Source organism: Epinephelus moara, chromosome 11 (genome assembly GCF_006386435.1).
Source record: "Epinephelus moara isolate mb chromosome 11, YSFRI_EMoa_1.0, whole genome shotgun sequence".
Classification (NCBI taxonomy): Eukaryota; Metazoa; Chordata; class Actinopteri; order Perciformes; family Serranidae; genus Epinephelus; species Epinephelus moara.
This window is the reverse complement of record NC_065516.1, coordinates 19,192,095-19,207,456: the sequence shown is the minus strand read 5'-3', so window position 1 is coordinate 19,207,456 and position 15,362 is coordinate 19,192,095. Positions and strand designations below refer to the sequence as shown.

The 15,362-nt window shown below is 41.0% G+C and overlaps 3 protein-coding genes across 3 annotated transcripts; 2 read left to right on the top strand and 1 right to left on the bottom strand.

The window, feature by feature from the left end:
* The first annotated feature begins 1,558 nt into the window (after positions 1–1,558).
* On the top strand, positions 1,559–2,434 carry LOC126397639 (cystatin-B-like). Its single transcript, XM_050056548.1, has 3 exons — positions 1,559–1,711; positions 1,814–1,915; positions 2,145–2,434. The coding sequence occupies exons 1-3, from the start codon at positions 1,649–1,651 to the stop codon at positions 2,277–2,279; spliced, it is 300 nt and encodes a 99-aa protein (XP_049912505.1). The 5' UTR covers positions 1,559–1,648; the 3' UTR covers positions 2,280–2,434.
* A 3,369-nt stretch (positions 2,435–5,803) lies between these two features.
* Positions 5,804–6,640, top strand: LOC126397633 (leukocyte cysteine proteinase inhibitor 1-like). Its single transcript, XM_050056541.1, has 3 exons — positions 5,804–5,927; positions 6,030–6,128; positions 6,362–6,640. Exons 1-3 carry the CDS (start codon positions 5,835–5,837, stop codon positions 6,506–6,508), a joined length of 339 nt encoding a protein of 112 aa, XP_049912498.1. The 5' UTR covers positions 5,804–5,834; the 3' UTR covers positions 6,509–6,640.
* A 4,464-nt stretch (positions 6,641–11,104) lies between these two features.
* Positions 11,105–12,698, bottom strand: LOC126397638 (cystatin-B-like). Its single transcript, XM_050056547.1, has 3 exons — positions 12,533–12,698; positions 12,316–12,417; positions 11,105–11,460 (listed from the first exon to the last, which is right to left on the bottom strand). Exons 1-3 carry the CDS (start codon positions 12,602–12,604, stop codon positions 11,332–11,334), a joined length of 303 nt encoding a protein of 100 aa, XP_049912504.1. The 5' UTR covers positions 12,605–12,698; the 3' UTR covers positions 11,105–11,331.
* Between the last annotated feature and the right edge of the window lie 2,664 nt (positions 12,699–15,362).

Below are 15,362 nucleotides of genomic sequence, written 5' to 3'. Positions count from 1 at the left end.
ACCGTGATATCAATATTACAACAATATTTTAGGGTTGTCACTTGGTGCCATCACAAAATAATTACACAGAGATTTTTTTTATGATAAATAATCATCAGTAATGTGGATATAATGACTAAGTGGGTAAAGGCAAAAAAGCAGAACAGTCAGATCAGTCTGGTAAGTTCAGGAAATAACTCTAACTAAACTAAAATCAAATGACAAAAAAACATCCTCTTGTTGCGATTACATAAACCAGGAAACATTTTCTTATCACAAGTTACTTAAAGGCGCTGTATGTAAGAATGTGGCCAAAACGGTTACTGCACTCAAATTCAAAATACTGCCGCGAGTCGTGTCCGCCCCCCCTCCCCTACAGATTCGAGGTTGCTGGACAGCGGCACGCTGGAGACTGATTTGTTTGCCCACGGGCGGCTGCCGTGGCAGGGCCGCGTCGCCGCGTCCTTGATCTTCGGCTTTCCAGCAGACCGTTCGAGCAAGTCCGGCTTCTCTGCTGCTAACGCTGCTGCCAGGATACAGCTGAGGAGAAGCCGGCTGCTAATGCTGGGACACTGCTAATGCTGCTTGCCGTGCTGCTGTAGCTCAGTCGTAACTGTAACTGATGCTGAGACTCTACTGACTGTGTGACTGGTAGACGGCGGTGGGTGGCGCAACAGGCCAAAACACAAATTCAAAACATAAACATGATTTGCGGACCGTAAAAATGTGTTTTAAATGCGAATATTCTGGCTGTACTATTGTTGCCGGTGACATCAGTATGTTATATGAACATTATTCCTTAGTCTCTGTGACATATTAGGAGGATTTTACGACTATTTGCTTTAGATTTCTTACATATAGCTCCTTTAACAGGTGCCTTTGATATGAAAAAAAAAAAAAAATTCATACATACTTCTGAGATGACAAAATGAGTGTGGAGCGCTACAGAATGTAACCAAACGAGGAAATACACTGACGCTAAGTTTTGCCTGCAAACTTTTATGAACAGAGCAAAAACAAAGAGCTGGGTCTCTTTCATGGGAGACAAACATTCAGACTTTGTGGTGGTTTTGCGTCTCCTTGTGGGCGTTATATATCTTTTTGTGGATTTGTGTATCTTTGAAGTAATTTTGTGTGTTTTTTGGGTGTCATGTTGTTATTTTTGGTCAGTCTGTGTCGCTTTGTAGTCGTTTTGTGTCTCTTTGCAGTTCCTTCGCATTTCTTTGTGATCTCTTTGTTGTCATTTTGATGCTCTTCCCAGGCCCTGGTAGGCCCGTTCAGTAGCCCATCCATGATAAGAAGACAAAGGCCCCGATCACACAGAAAGAGTTTCAGCAGCTGGAGGTGGCTTTTTGTAATAGTTTTTACTGAGAATGAACCTTTTTGCTTGCTGTTTTTTTATCCTTATGCTGATAAAAATTCTACATGTGATGCATTTAAATGGCACAAAGTAATACACTGGGTTTCCTCACCACAATCATGTGTGGGCTGTGCCTACACCTGTACTGTAGCTCCACCCACAACTTCAAGTATCAGAGCCACCTTCCAGTCTGAGTCCAGGGGTGGTTACACAGTATAAATATATGTGATAACCAGCTGAAAATAAACGCTTGAGACACGTAGAAGCAGACAGTCGACTCCTCTGTTAACTTCAACAGACCTTGTGACAATGGACGGAGGATGGAGTGAGACAATGGACGCCACTGAGGAAACTCAGAGGATTTGTGATCAGGTGAGCTTCAATCTACCTTTATTCTTCACAACCTCCACACACAACTCTCTGGTCTGTATTTCAGTCTGGATTTACATCATGTTTTATTCCATTCACACACAGGTGAAGGGCCCAGTGGAGAAACAGACAGGCAAGAACTACAGGGTATACACAGCAGTGAAATACAGGATGCAGATTGTGGCTGGAGAAAACTTGATCATCAAGGTAAATGATGTTGTGATATTTAAAAATAAAAACTGTGATATCATCAGATGTGTGTTTTTGTGTGATATTCATGTTGAATTAATTGTGACATCCAGTTGAACCTAATGTCATGTTAAAGTCATGACAGGACAGAAAACACCTGTTGGTGGAAGATCTTCACTGTTCAGCAACACAAGATCCAGATGAATGTGTTTGTTTAGACGCACAATTTTCCTCTCTTTGTTTGCAGGTTCATGTTGGAGGAGCGGACTACATTCATTTGAGTGTCTTCCAAGAACTTCCATGTAACGGAGGAAAAACTGTGCTGAGCGGTGTCGAGCAGCACCAAACCAAAGACTCCCCCCTCGTACCTTTCACCAACTGATCACACAACCTGTTTCAACAGTTAAACACTTACAGGCTGCAGTCTCATGTTAAAATGCTCTGCTTCTTCATGAAATTATTTTACACAGATATTTGCTGATGGAAAGCAGCAATTTGAATGCACTGCCTTATGAAGAAATAATAAAGATTAAAGCATTAAAGACATCTATACATTTCTTGTGGTTCTTATATGCAGCATTTGCTTTTCTTTTGTGAAGTCTGATTTCTAAAATAGATGACGTCTTGGCTGGAAGAACTGGTTACAAATTAATTCAAAGGTTAAATAAATCCCTTTTGTCTGCATAAACATTAATAGAATTTTTTTACCTTCTCATGTTGTGAGTTTACAAACCAGGAAACATTTTCTTGCACTCAGTTACTTGACAGGTGTCCTGGAGGAGGAAAATGGTTTTTTTATACATACTTCTGAGATTACTAAATGAGTGTGGAGCATACAGAAAGTAACCTACAGGGAAATACACTCACATTAAGTTCAGTCTGAAAACATTCCCGAATAAAGCAGCAACAAAGAAGAATAAATCAGATTAGTTCACACAAGCATTTGCAAGATAAGAGATAAGATAAGATACACCTTTATTGATCCCACAATTGAGAAATTCCAGTGTTACAGCAGTTAAGGGGAAAGAGTCAGATTAAAGATTTCAAAATAAAAACTTAAGAAACTAGGCATGCAAAAACAGTACAAAAAATACAAGAGATAGCAATAAATAATAATTATTATAATAATGAGCAGTGGATAAAAAATGAGCAATGGATTAAAGTGAACATATTTAGTGCAAAGTGAAAATTGTATGTGCAAATAAACAACAACAAGGGGGACAGTTATGCTTATTATGGTGTCCCTAAAGTGTCCATGGTGCAATTTACTGCGAGCAGTGCTGGTTATGTAGCCTGACAGCAGCAGGCAGGAAGGACCTGCGATAGCGTTCCTTCACACATTTTGGGTGGAGCTCTCCAGAGCTTTTATCTCCTCCTGCAGGGGGTGGGAGTCGTTAGTCCTCAGAGATGACAGCTTGACTGTCATCCTCCTTTCTCCCACCACCTGCACAGAGTCCAGAGAGCATCTCAGGACAGAGCTGGCCATCTTGATCAGCTTGTCCAGTCTCTTCCTATCTGCAGCCAAGACGCTGCTGCCCCAGCAGACCACTCCGTAAAAGATGGCTGATGCCACCACAGTGTCAAAGGTCTTCAGGAGCGCCCCCTGCACTCCAAAAGACCTGAGCCGCCTCAGCAGGTAGTCTGCTTTGGCCTTTCCTGTATAGTGCTGTTATGTGCTCAGTCCAGTCCAGTTTATTGTTAAGATGAACACCCATAAGATGTCACCATCTCAATGTCCTTTCACTGGATGTTCACCAGCGTTGGGGGGAGGAGTCTGCGCCTGAGGAAATCCACCACCAGCTTTTTGGTTTTCCCTGCGTTGATCTGGAGGTGGTTCCTCAGGCACCAGTCCACAAAGTCCTGGTTCAGTTCTCTGTACTCCCTGTCGTCCCCATCTGTAATGAGGCCGACTATGGCAGAGTCGTCAGAGAACTTCTGCAGATGACAGGTGGGGGTGTTGTATGAAAAGTCTGCAGTGTAGAGGGTGAAGAGGTACGGTGCCAGCACCGTCCCCTGCGGGGCCCCCGTACTGACATACTGTGGCCGGTCCGTGAGGTAGTCCAGGATCCAGGATGTGAGGTGATTAGCCACCCCTATGTGCTCCAGTTTGTCCCTCAGAAGCGCTGACTGTATGGTGTTGAAAGCGCTGGAGAAGTCATAGAATATGATTCTCACAGAGCTTCCAGGCTTCTCCAGGTGAGACAGAGCTCTATGCAGGAGAGAGCTCTAAGCATGTTTAACTTCCTTGTGTGAGTTCTGATTAGACAAACAAGGAAACACAGCTACAGCCAAACATACAAGAGGGGCTCTGTGTATGATCAGAACCGCTAGTCAGGAAGTAAGATCACTTCCCTAACAAGCTGGGGAAATTAAGGGGAAAACCCATTCAGTCCAACACAAAAGTTGCATGCACACACAGACAGACAAAACTAAAGGTAAAGTGCAAGGTGCTAACACAGCAATCAGCACTCAACCGTTCAATAGGAGTGGATGCTCAGAAAGCTAAGCCCCAGCTTGACCAGGCCCCAAACATCCCTCCTTCAATCCAGTTCCAGCTAAAGACAGAAAAGAACAGTAGACTGGGCAGATGGGAGATCCAGACCCTTGAGAAAATACCCTTTTTAAAACTAATGCTGTGTCTCAAATCGCCTACTTCTGTACTTACACTTAATATTTTGAGTGCATAAGTGCATTCACACTGACAAGTATGGAAAAATGCAGTGCACTATGAGTACCCGGATGGTGCACTCACAATGGTCAAGAAGTTGAGTGTGGAACTATGGACACTTCTCGCCTTCAATGGTCGCCATCTTGGCTATGTAGCGGAAGGGGAGGGACCACTTTTCAAACAGGAAATGGCGGCCGAGGACTGTGCAACCGTGAATGTCGCTGCATTGTACAAATACATTCAGATTCAGATTCAGATTCAGAAAACTTTATTGTCTGTCGTAACAGAAAATCTTCGACGTGGCTCCACATACAAGACACGACAATACAGACACAATCGCACAACACAGATTCTGAAAGCAAGTGTGTATAGATCTTAAAAACAAGTATAAAATTAAAACTGTAAAAATAGACAAGATAAAAGGTGTGGATATGTGTAAAGTGACATAGTGCATCAGGGTCATTTTTGTCCATTGTTCATTGTCCATACATGTGTTTATTGCACTAAGCACCACTATACTGTTGTCAGGTATAAGCCAGCAGTATATTGTTGGATTAATTTAGCAGTCTGTAATGATTTGGTATTGCGAACAATAACGCGAATCCTAATGCTAGTTTGCTAACTAGCTAATTTGCAGTCGTCATTTCCGGTGAGTGCACAACGGCTGTGTTTGGTTTGAGACAACACTACCCTGTCGAAATTTGCGCACTACGCCAATAAGTACAGTGCACATAGTATGCTACCTGGAAGTGTACTAACAGAAGTATGTGATTGGAGACACAGCATAAAAAACAGCCAACCAAACTACACTAACAATTTCAAGAGTCTGCAGCCTGCTAACAGCCTTGTGAGGATATACAGAGGCACAGTGGTGCTTAGAGCTGAATGTAACATCACCATGCTAACATGATCACACTGACATTGCTATAAAATGGATTGGTCCAACAAACACCAACTTTCACCTTGGACAGCAGCATTCCCGTCCAAAACTTTTTTCCAAAACCTAACCATGTGTTTTTGTTGCCTGAACCCAACCACGTGCATTAGTTGTTGGAGGAAAAAAAAACATCAATATGCAGTGTTGTGCCGATGTAGTGTGTTTATTTTGAAAGAGACAGTATGTAAACAGAAGTGTATTTTGAAAGAAGATGCATGTAACAGGCAGAACGTGACACAGTGTCCCAGAACATCAACAACCAACACACCCAGGGTACAGTTCAAACTCTTGAGACGCATAAAAGCAGACAGCTGACTTCTCTGTTAACTTCAATGGACTCTGTGACGATGGCTCACCATCATGACAAGCTTGAGTGGAGTGAGACAAAGGACGCCACTGAGGAAACTCAGAGGATTTGTGATCAGGTGAGCTTCAATCTACCTTTATTGTTCACAACCTCCGCACACAACTCTCTGGTCTGTATTTCAGTCTGGATTTATATCATGTTTTATTCCATTCACACACAGGTGAAGGGCCAAGTGGAGAAACAGACAGGCAAGAACTATGGGGAATTCAAAGCAGTTAAATACCGTGAGAATGTGGGAAAGGAACTCTTCCTCATCAAGGTAAATAATTTTGTGATATATGAAAAAACAAAGTGTGAAGCACTCAGGTGTGTCTCTGTCAGTGATATACAAGCTGAATTAATTGTGACATCCAGTTGAACCTAATGTCATGTCAAATTCATGGCAGGACAGTAAACACCAGATCTGTGATGGCAGAAGATCTTCACTGTTCAGCAACACAAGATCCAGATGAATATATTTCTTTTGACTTGCAGTTATCCTCTCTCATGCAGGTCCATGTTGGAGGAGCAGACTATATTCATCTGAGAGTCATCCAGTTCATTTGGCTTCTCCGCTGTGTGCCGCAGGAAGTGGACATACTGAGCGGTGTCGAGCAGCACAAGACCAAAGACGACCCCCTCGTGCCTTTTAAAATCTGATCACACAACCTGTTTCAACAGTTAAACACTTACAGGCTGCAGTCTCATGTTAAAATGCTCTGCTTCTTTATTCTGAAATGATTTGACTTTGGTTTTGAATGTATTGACACACAGAGAGAAAGATAATAGATGTTGGGGAACAAAGAGTTCAATGCACTGCCTTCTCATGAATCAATAAAGATTAAAGCATTTTAAAAACTGTATATATTTCTTGTGGTTCTTATATGCAGCATTTGCTTTTTTTATTAAGTCTGATTTCTAAAATAGATGTCTTGGCTGGAAGAAATAGTTACAAATGAATTAAAAAGGTAACAAAAAATAATCCCTGTAGTTCACACAAACGTTAACACAGACATAAAGAGTTTGCACTCTCTCATGTTGTGAGTCCTGACAACTCTGTCACCTAGAATTAATGTTGGTATGTTATTAAACTGTTTGCTTAATTCTTTAATTCTTTTGGCAACATTATCGCTGCCTAGATCATGTTCAAAGGCAGCAAATCTTTCAGGTCAGCAACACTCATGTCTAAGGTTTAGGCATCAAATGCAAAGTGCATCAAGGTTGGGAATGATCTGATCACACAAACCAGGAAACATTTTCTTGCTGTCAGTTACTTGCCAGGTGTCCTGGAGGAGGAAAATGTATTTCATACATACTTCTGAGATTACTAAATGAGAGTGGAGCGTATAGAATCTGACCCAACGAGGAAATACACTCACACTGAGTCCTCTCTGCAAACTTTTCTGACATAAACAAGCTCTCTTAACTGAGTTGCTGCAGTCTGATATAAAAAACTCAGCTCCTTTATCTCAGAGTTATTACACACTATAAATTATATTGCTTTAAGATGCAGTTATATGAAGTTCTGTGTGTGTGTTAACAGGTGAGGATATTTAGTGTTGAGAGGGAGGAAGTCGAGTGTTTTATTTTAGAGAATCAATATTTTAAATGAAGCAACAGAAAATGAGATTTCTGGCAGTTGTTGCTTTTATTCTTTGATGTTCAGATGAACAGATTTGTGAAACTCATCATATTCAACTGTCAAAGTCCACTGACAAATATATATATTTTCTTACAATGTTTGACAAGTTGGGATAAGATTACATTGCTTGAGGTGGTGTTTACGTTGTCTGCAGATGTCTCAGCTTGGTGGTGTTTGGAGCCCTCCAGTGTCACAAACAGGACTTACAGTTTGGTCCTTTTTTGCTCTCTCTTCAGTTCCTCAGATGTTTGGGTCATACAGCACTTGACAGCTTTGTGTCTGGTCAGATGGGCCTCCATCATCAGTTTAACTACAGCCATCAAAGCAATGAGTTGAAGGTCACAAAAAACATGTATGTTGAGCTGCAGTACATAACATTTTTTTTAATTCATACCATATTGGCCACTGAGATAAACTATAAGCAAGACTATTTTTCCATCAGACATCAACAATGATTTTACCTTGTTGGTGAAGAAAGAGCTGCTGGTCTGCTGCTGCTTCAGTCAGTTAGTTTGTTTGTGTTATTGTGAGACTTTGGTGAATCCGAACTGACCCTTTCAATTAATCAGAAGGAGCCTATGTGAGGAGTGGATGCACAAACTTCCAACAAATCCAGCCATATACATTTTAGTCTGAGCACAGTCGAAAACTGTTTGCATCCTAACACCTGTGCTTACTGGGATGAACTTAAATATCATGGCTTGTCTCAGCCATGACGTAAGCCACCTAGTGGCGTGGTGGGATAATACATTTCACACAAATCAAACATACACCAATCAGCCGAAACATTAAAACCACTGACAGGTGAAGTGAATAACTTTGATTATTTTGTTCCAGTGCATTGCTCTGCTGGGAAACCTTTGGTTCTGGCATTCATGTGGATACCACCTGACATGTTCCACCCACTCAAACACCATTGCAGACCAGGTACTCCCCTCATGGAAACAGTACTCCCTAATGGCAATGGTCCCCCAGCAGGAAAAGCAGCATGCCACACTGCAAACATCACTCAGGAGTGGCCCAAGGAATGTGACAAAGGCCTCCAAACTCCCCAGATCCCAATCTGAATGAGCATCTGTGACACAACCCACTAGACTAAATGGATCTGCCGCCAACACACTGGTGCCAGACACTGCAGGACACTCGCAGAGATCCTGTGTCCATGCCTCGACAGGTCAGAGCCAAGTCCCATCCAAGGAGGCCCCACCTTGGATTAGGGGCACATCTGGGGTACCACACAAGAATCCTTGAGCAGATTGGGACCTGGGAAATTTAGAAGCCAGGTCGACACCTTGAGCTTTTTGTCACGCTCCACAGGATATTTCGAATGGTTTTAATGTTTTGGCTGATGGGTGTATGTCTCCAACAAAGCTTAACAGCTGTCAGATCATATGTTTGGCCAATAAAGGGAAATGATGCCTATGTCAGAATTTTCCATTGTCACAGTGTTATGGACACAGCTGCTTGGCAGGAGAGGCCCAACTTTGTGTGTCAGAATATTTCTTCCTTTTATATATTCAGTAGGCTACACAATCATTATTTCCTCCCATATGTAATTTGTCAGTATCCTACAGGGGGAAAAACATTATGTAGACACTTAATGGAGCAGGAGTCTCAAGAAATTGTGTCACCTTTAAAAACAAAAGTGACTTAATCAAATTAGCTTTCAAAGTAACATTAGAGCTACAAAGGCTACAAAGAACTGCAGAGCCAAGCATCAAGTATCTTATTCATTTATTTCATTTGTTAATAGGAACCAAAATCATGCAGCATGTGATTAACAAAGAGGAACTGTAGTCACAAGATGATACTGACAAAGATGTGACTGACGTGTGAAGTCCAGAGATACACAAATACTGCTGACACACAACCTGATTCGGGTTGAGCTAAAGCACCAAATGTTGTTTGCGGTTGTTTGATCACATTATCAGGGCTGAGATCATTTAATTTAAATGACTTCTAATTTAATCATTGTGGCATAAGCACTGAAAGAATCATCAGAAAATAGAGGCAGAAATTTGCAGGGACAATTTAGCCAGAAAGGTCCACAGTTAAGATTGTGTAAGAGCACTTGGGTGCAGAATATAAATGTAATTGTGTATTTTTACATGTGTGTTGAGTATGTAGCCTATAGCAGAATAATTATAGACCAGTGAGCAGGGGTTCATAAAGAGGTTGGGAGATACACCTTTAAAGGAAATGTATAAAAAGATAATAAAAACAATACAATTTAGAATATGAAAAAGTGAACTTGTAATTAATTGTGGATTAAAACTTCATATTTGTCATGAGTTCATTCAGTGATTAACTGCTGTAACGTTCCTCATCATCGAGTTCAGGGTTCACCTCCTGTGCAGTGGGTGTGATTCATAAACATGTGCTTAGTTCACCCAGTGTGTTCTTGTTCAATCTAAAACACACATGTGACTCATGCAGATGTCTTAAGGTTTGGGTGTGCTTCATGGGAAAGTGCCTGTGTAAAAAATACATTTGTTTAAGATACAGTTTAACATGTCGTCATTTTTCACCAGCCCGAATGAAGCCTGAGGTCTTTAAACAATTCATAATGTAACTACTTAAATGTGCTCTTGAGTGATACAGTTTTTGATGTCAAATAAGAATACATGTTATCTTATTGTGATCTGGCTACAAAAGGCTGACTATATGTCACTTGTCATATATGTAAAATGTTTGCCATTGTGATTATTTTTGTACTTTACTGATGGGTTATGTGGTATAAAATCCAAACATGGCAATAAAATCCTCCTCCACAGCAGCCGCTCTCATCTATAAAATCACACCCCTTCAACTTCACTTCCAAGCCACAACTACACACTTCCCATTTTAAGGTGTGGCCCCACACCCTGAATAATGTAGCTTTACATTTCATGGATATATAGAAGGGATCAGCTCAAGAGCAGCAGGGCTTGAATTCATATTTCAACCTCTTTAAATCCATTATATACATTAAATGTATATTTAAAGTGACCTTTAGGTTGGAAGACATTTAATTCCACACATATGTTCTGTAATGTTTACACTAAACCCCCTTTTCCACCATAAGTTCTGGGTTTTAATCCTGGTCCATTAAGGATTTCTGGAACTGTGGTGCAACATCTAAAACCAGCCTGTGTTTCTCCGTTAGAATTTAACGTTAAGTTCTGTGTGATTGAATTATGTTTAACTGCACAAAGTGGTTAAAAGTATTCAAGTATGCAATTTATCCCTGGTGAAAAAACATCATTACACACATCTGTGCCTCAACAGATGTGTGTTCAAATTCAGAAAATAATCGTGAGTTGGTTTCCTATAATCTATGTAAAATACTTTATCAGAGTGTGGTTCCTGATTTTCCACACATATAACACAAAGCACACTGCAGCTTGAGTAGGGACAGTGTTATCGTAGGATCCACATAATCAATCAAGAACCTGGAGCACTGCCAACAGCTGCCATGTAGCATTTGAAACATCTTACAGACTTCAGTTTGTCTTCTTTGCTTTTGTCCAACCCTTTTTGTTCTTCACACTGTGTGTGAGCTGAGGCTACAGTACACGCCCCTCGCCTGCAGCTATTTCACAAATCACATACCACAGAAAGAAAAGCAACACTCGTTCTTACAACAAACCAGATTCATTTATTAAGTCACCCTAAACAAAAAACGTTCCAGTTTGACTCCTTAAACCATGATCTACAGTATGGTACAGTATGTTATTACATGACAGGAATGGGAACTGCATTTAGCGTTATGTTACAAAATGAACCAGGATAATCTGATAAAGCTGATTTGAATTAAATGGCAGTCTGTAGACACCAACGTTTCTTTTGGGTGGGGATCCAATTAGAAGTACACAACAGGGTCTTTGTGGGTCTTATTGTGCTGCATATCACTCAGCTCAGGTCCTCCTTCATTACATGGCAGTGGTTTGAAAACACGGAGGTGAACATGTTCGTCTCCTCCAACATGAACCTGCAAGGAAGCAAAAGTGAAGTTTTAGGTGATATTTGTCTTTCGTTTTTGGTCTTGACTGATGCAAATACAGAAGTTCAATGACGTGTACATTGTCAACAACCAATAGCTGCACTCCAGCACCAAAAATGATGCTGCAAAGTGGGTTGACAGTAAACGTGGGCAACTCAGAGAGGCGCAAGAACATGTACAAGTTCTCTTGTGCTGTGGAAAAGGAGGAGAGACTGTTGGACTTGTGTGTTTAATTTAGTGTGTATCTGACCCACCAACCAGCACTTACTTTAGTGAGAATCTTAATTTTGGAAACAATTCGCCTTTCATTCCCATAGCCTTCTCCCAGTAACATAGCACAGCTGGCCAATGGAAGCCAGTATGGCTCAAGTTTGTATGCAAATACAGTTTCTTTATGGATCATATTGATGCTGAATTGACAAGAATACTGTCGACATATGACGCCTTTTATCATGTGTTTCCAGAGTTGGGTGCTATGCGACATATGAATTTGCAGACACATAAGGATTTGTTAATGTCAAATTCCTAAAAGATGTTTGGCGAAATATTTTCAGCTAGGAACAGGATGGGATTTAAACTTGCAGTCTTGCAAACAGTGACCCTGCAGTCTTTGCAAAATCTTAAAATCTGTGACTAAGAACTCACATTACCTTTAGATGTGAAACAGTGTAAGATTTTAGTGTTTTAAAAGTATTTTAAGCCTTTTCAATACACTTGTCAATACAGTTAATACAGTGTGTGTGTGTAATAGTGGAGTAATAGTCATTTCCGGTTAATTTATTAGGACTTCGGGGCCTCCGTAGGTTGGCCAAGTGTTTTTTTATTTATTTAATTAACAATTACCTTGATGAAGTAGTTGGTCCCAGCCACAACTTGACTCGTGTAGCTCTTGGCTGTGAAAATTTCATAAGCCTTCCCTGCTTTTGCCTCCGCACTGGGCTTTACCTGAGTAACAATAACAAGACAGCATCAATGAGACACAGGCTCTGTTCACGGTGTGTATAGTTTTGAGGTAAGAAAGTCCAAGTGTAATAATAATGTTCCTTCTCTCTCTACTTACCTCATCACACAGCTTCTGGATTTCTTCGGTGGCATCGGCTGCCGGGCCAGTCCCTCCACATAGCATAGGCATTGTGATAGTTTTTAGTCGAGAAATATAGCGAGAAAACAAATGAAACTGACACTGCTTCCGTCTCGAGGCGTTCAATTTGAGTCAGAGGATCATATGACTCTGGATGTTGGATTATACCATCAGCAGGGGGGGAGTGTTTTTTGAAACGATGTCACACATCGACTACAACAACAAAAAACGTATTTGAGATGTAAACAACTGTTTAAACCACTTTTTCATTCATAAAGTAAACCGTTTAAAGTATCAGGAATGAATATTTTTGAAATATAGTTTAATACATCTCCCTGCTCTCCCTCTTTACAGAGACTGTGGTTTAGTCCGGGGCGTGACTGTGTTTGGATGTGGCAACTCAGCGTCGTGTGTTTAACATTTGTGGATTGACAGGAATTTGCTGACTTTTTGAGGCTGGAAGAAGTTATGATAAACTTGTGGTTTCCATTTTCTGAACATTTTGAAGATGAAAGATGAGTCACGCTCAAACTGAACAGCTCTATAGGCTTTTCTATGTACTCGTGCTTCCTCATTTAACAGTCATTTCTGCTACGCAGCAAACCCCTCTAAACAAATAAAGGCGTAGGTGAAACTCTGACAGGGTTTAAACCCTCTCTGTAGTCCTCTTGTCAACAAGTGGATTATTCATTCTCGAGCAAGGGTTAGAATTCCAAATCCAGTTTTGAAAAAACAATTTTGGCAGGTTATCTATCACCTAATGGGTCAGAGGTTGTGATTCATCCACCTGAGTATTTTTTGTTTGTTTTGTATAGGGGAGACTGGGTATGGTTGTAACAACACCTATAGCCCCATTTCTATTACACACCTCCGGTATGGTACCTTTGGAACCAAAAGTAACCCCTTCAGACATGGTACCTAGACCCTAAGTCTGCTTAAGTCCCTGTTTCCACTGAGCAGTATAGTATAGTTGTCTGAGTTGTGGCTGGTTTTGAGGCTCATGTAACCACTGTTCATACTGTGGAGAGTTTTATTAGTAAACTGTAACTATAAAATGAAAGGATGTTTTGCTGGTTCTTGCAGCAGCTGGAGTCGGAGAAAAAAGAATTCACTGGGCCGACTGCCGGCGACTTTTAAGGTGGAACGTCATCTTTTAATGTTTCTTAATGCATGACATGATGATGGGAATCATGGAGAGATGCTCTCACTGCAGCCTGTTTTATTTTGTTCTGAAAATGTCGGCATGCAGCCTCGTTCTGTGGACCATAAATGAGGTACAGACTTCCATCTGTGTCACTGGTAATGAGGAAATACAGTGAGTGCTGGACGGAGCAGTGAGTGACGACAACCCCGCCCACATTTAAGAGTACTGTTTGCTGTGGAAACGCCAGGGTCTAGGTACGATGTGTGAAGCGTTAATTTTGGTTCCAGAGGTACCATACCCAAAGTGTAACTAATGTATGTAAACTCCACAGTATGAACAGTGGTTACATGAGCCTCAAAACCAGCCACAACTCAGCCCTGAGCAGAGTGACTGTCCTCTATTGACCAATCAACAGACTGCAGTGTTCACAGCTCCACCTTTTAGCACCAGATCTGTGTGCTAGGTACCCCAACAGAGGGGGGACCTAAAATGGGGACGGTAAGGAACACTTCTGTTGGTACCATCTACAACTTTTCACAGTGCAAACGGAACAAAAGCATACCAAAGTGAGCTGTACTGTACTGCTCAGTGAAAACAAGGCTTCTGAGTCATGTAAAAGGCCTCCGTTTATTGTGTGACCTTGCATGTGAAATTTCATAGCTGTGTGAAGAACTGTGCATATTTTAAGTTGGTATCTTGTATTACACTAGTAAGTAGTCTCAAGGGTAAAATGTGAGGCATTTCATCTTTGCTCATTTTAAATCACTGTTGTTACAACTAATAAACAATGGCGGTCAGGGATGGGGATGGTTATTACACATTTTAAAGGAATGTTACAACTAACCCAATGACAAACACATGCTCTCTCTCTTTTTTTTTAGCAGGCCAGTAGAGTTGAAGAGACAAAACTGATAGGTGTGTGCTTGCACATCTAACTGCAAAGCAAATAGCACAGCTATAAAGCTAACTATAAAGCTGTCTGTCTGTCTGACCTTTATCTACTTCACACATGGCAGGTGTATTGCTGGGCACCTAAAGTTGTGTTTACATGCTACCCCTGGGACAGATAATTTGTCATCACAACATCTCTTTCCATAAAGCTGGATGTCCCAAAACTTCTAAAAATGTATTATTGTTGTTATTCTTGTTATTGTTATTCTGGACAGTGGTTTCACCGTGGAGCAACATGTAAAGAATGTTGTCCAGTCTTGTTTTTACCAGCTGAGGAATATCTCCAAATAACTTTGACGTAACTATAGGTGAACTTTAATAATGAAGCTCACAGTCAATGTGGCTTTTATTACACTCAGGGTCACTAACAGCAATTTTATAAAAGCAGTTACAAGTTAAAGCATCTTGCTGCAGGGGTGTGGCGCACCAATCGGCTGGCCTATGCACCAGAAAGTATACAATCAGTGGACAAACCCTTTTTCCCCCAACAGAAAAACACTTAAACTACTACCAGTGCCACAGCAAACCTAAAATTATACCACCACACCTCAACAGGTGAACTCCTACTGCACCAGCTGCTCCCATGACCAGAGGCTAACACCAGCTGCAGCACTAAAAAAGATAAAGCAATAAAATAAATGAATATGTTCAATCTACTAAAGGACAGAGAAACTCTTTAAAATGAACAATGTAAAGTAAATGGCAACTAGCACT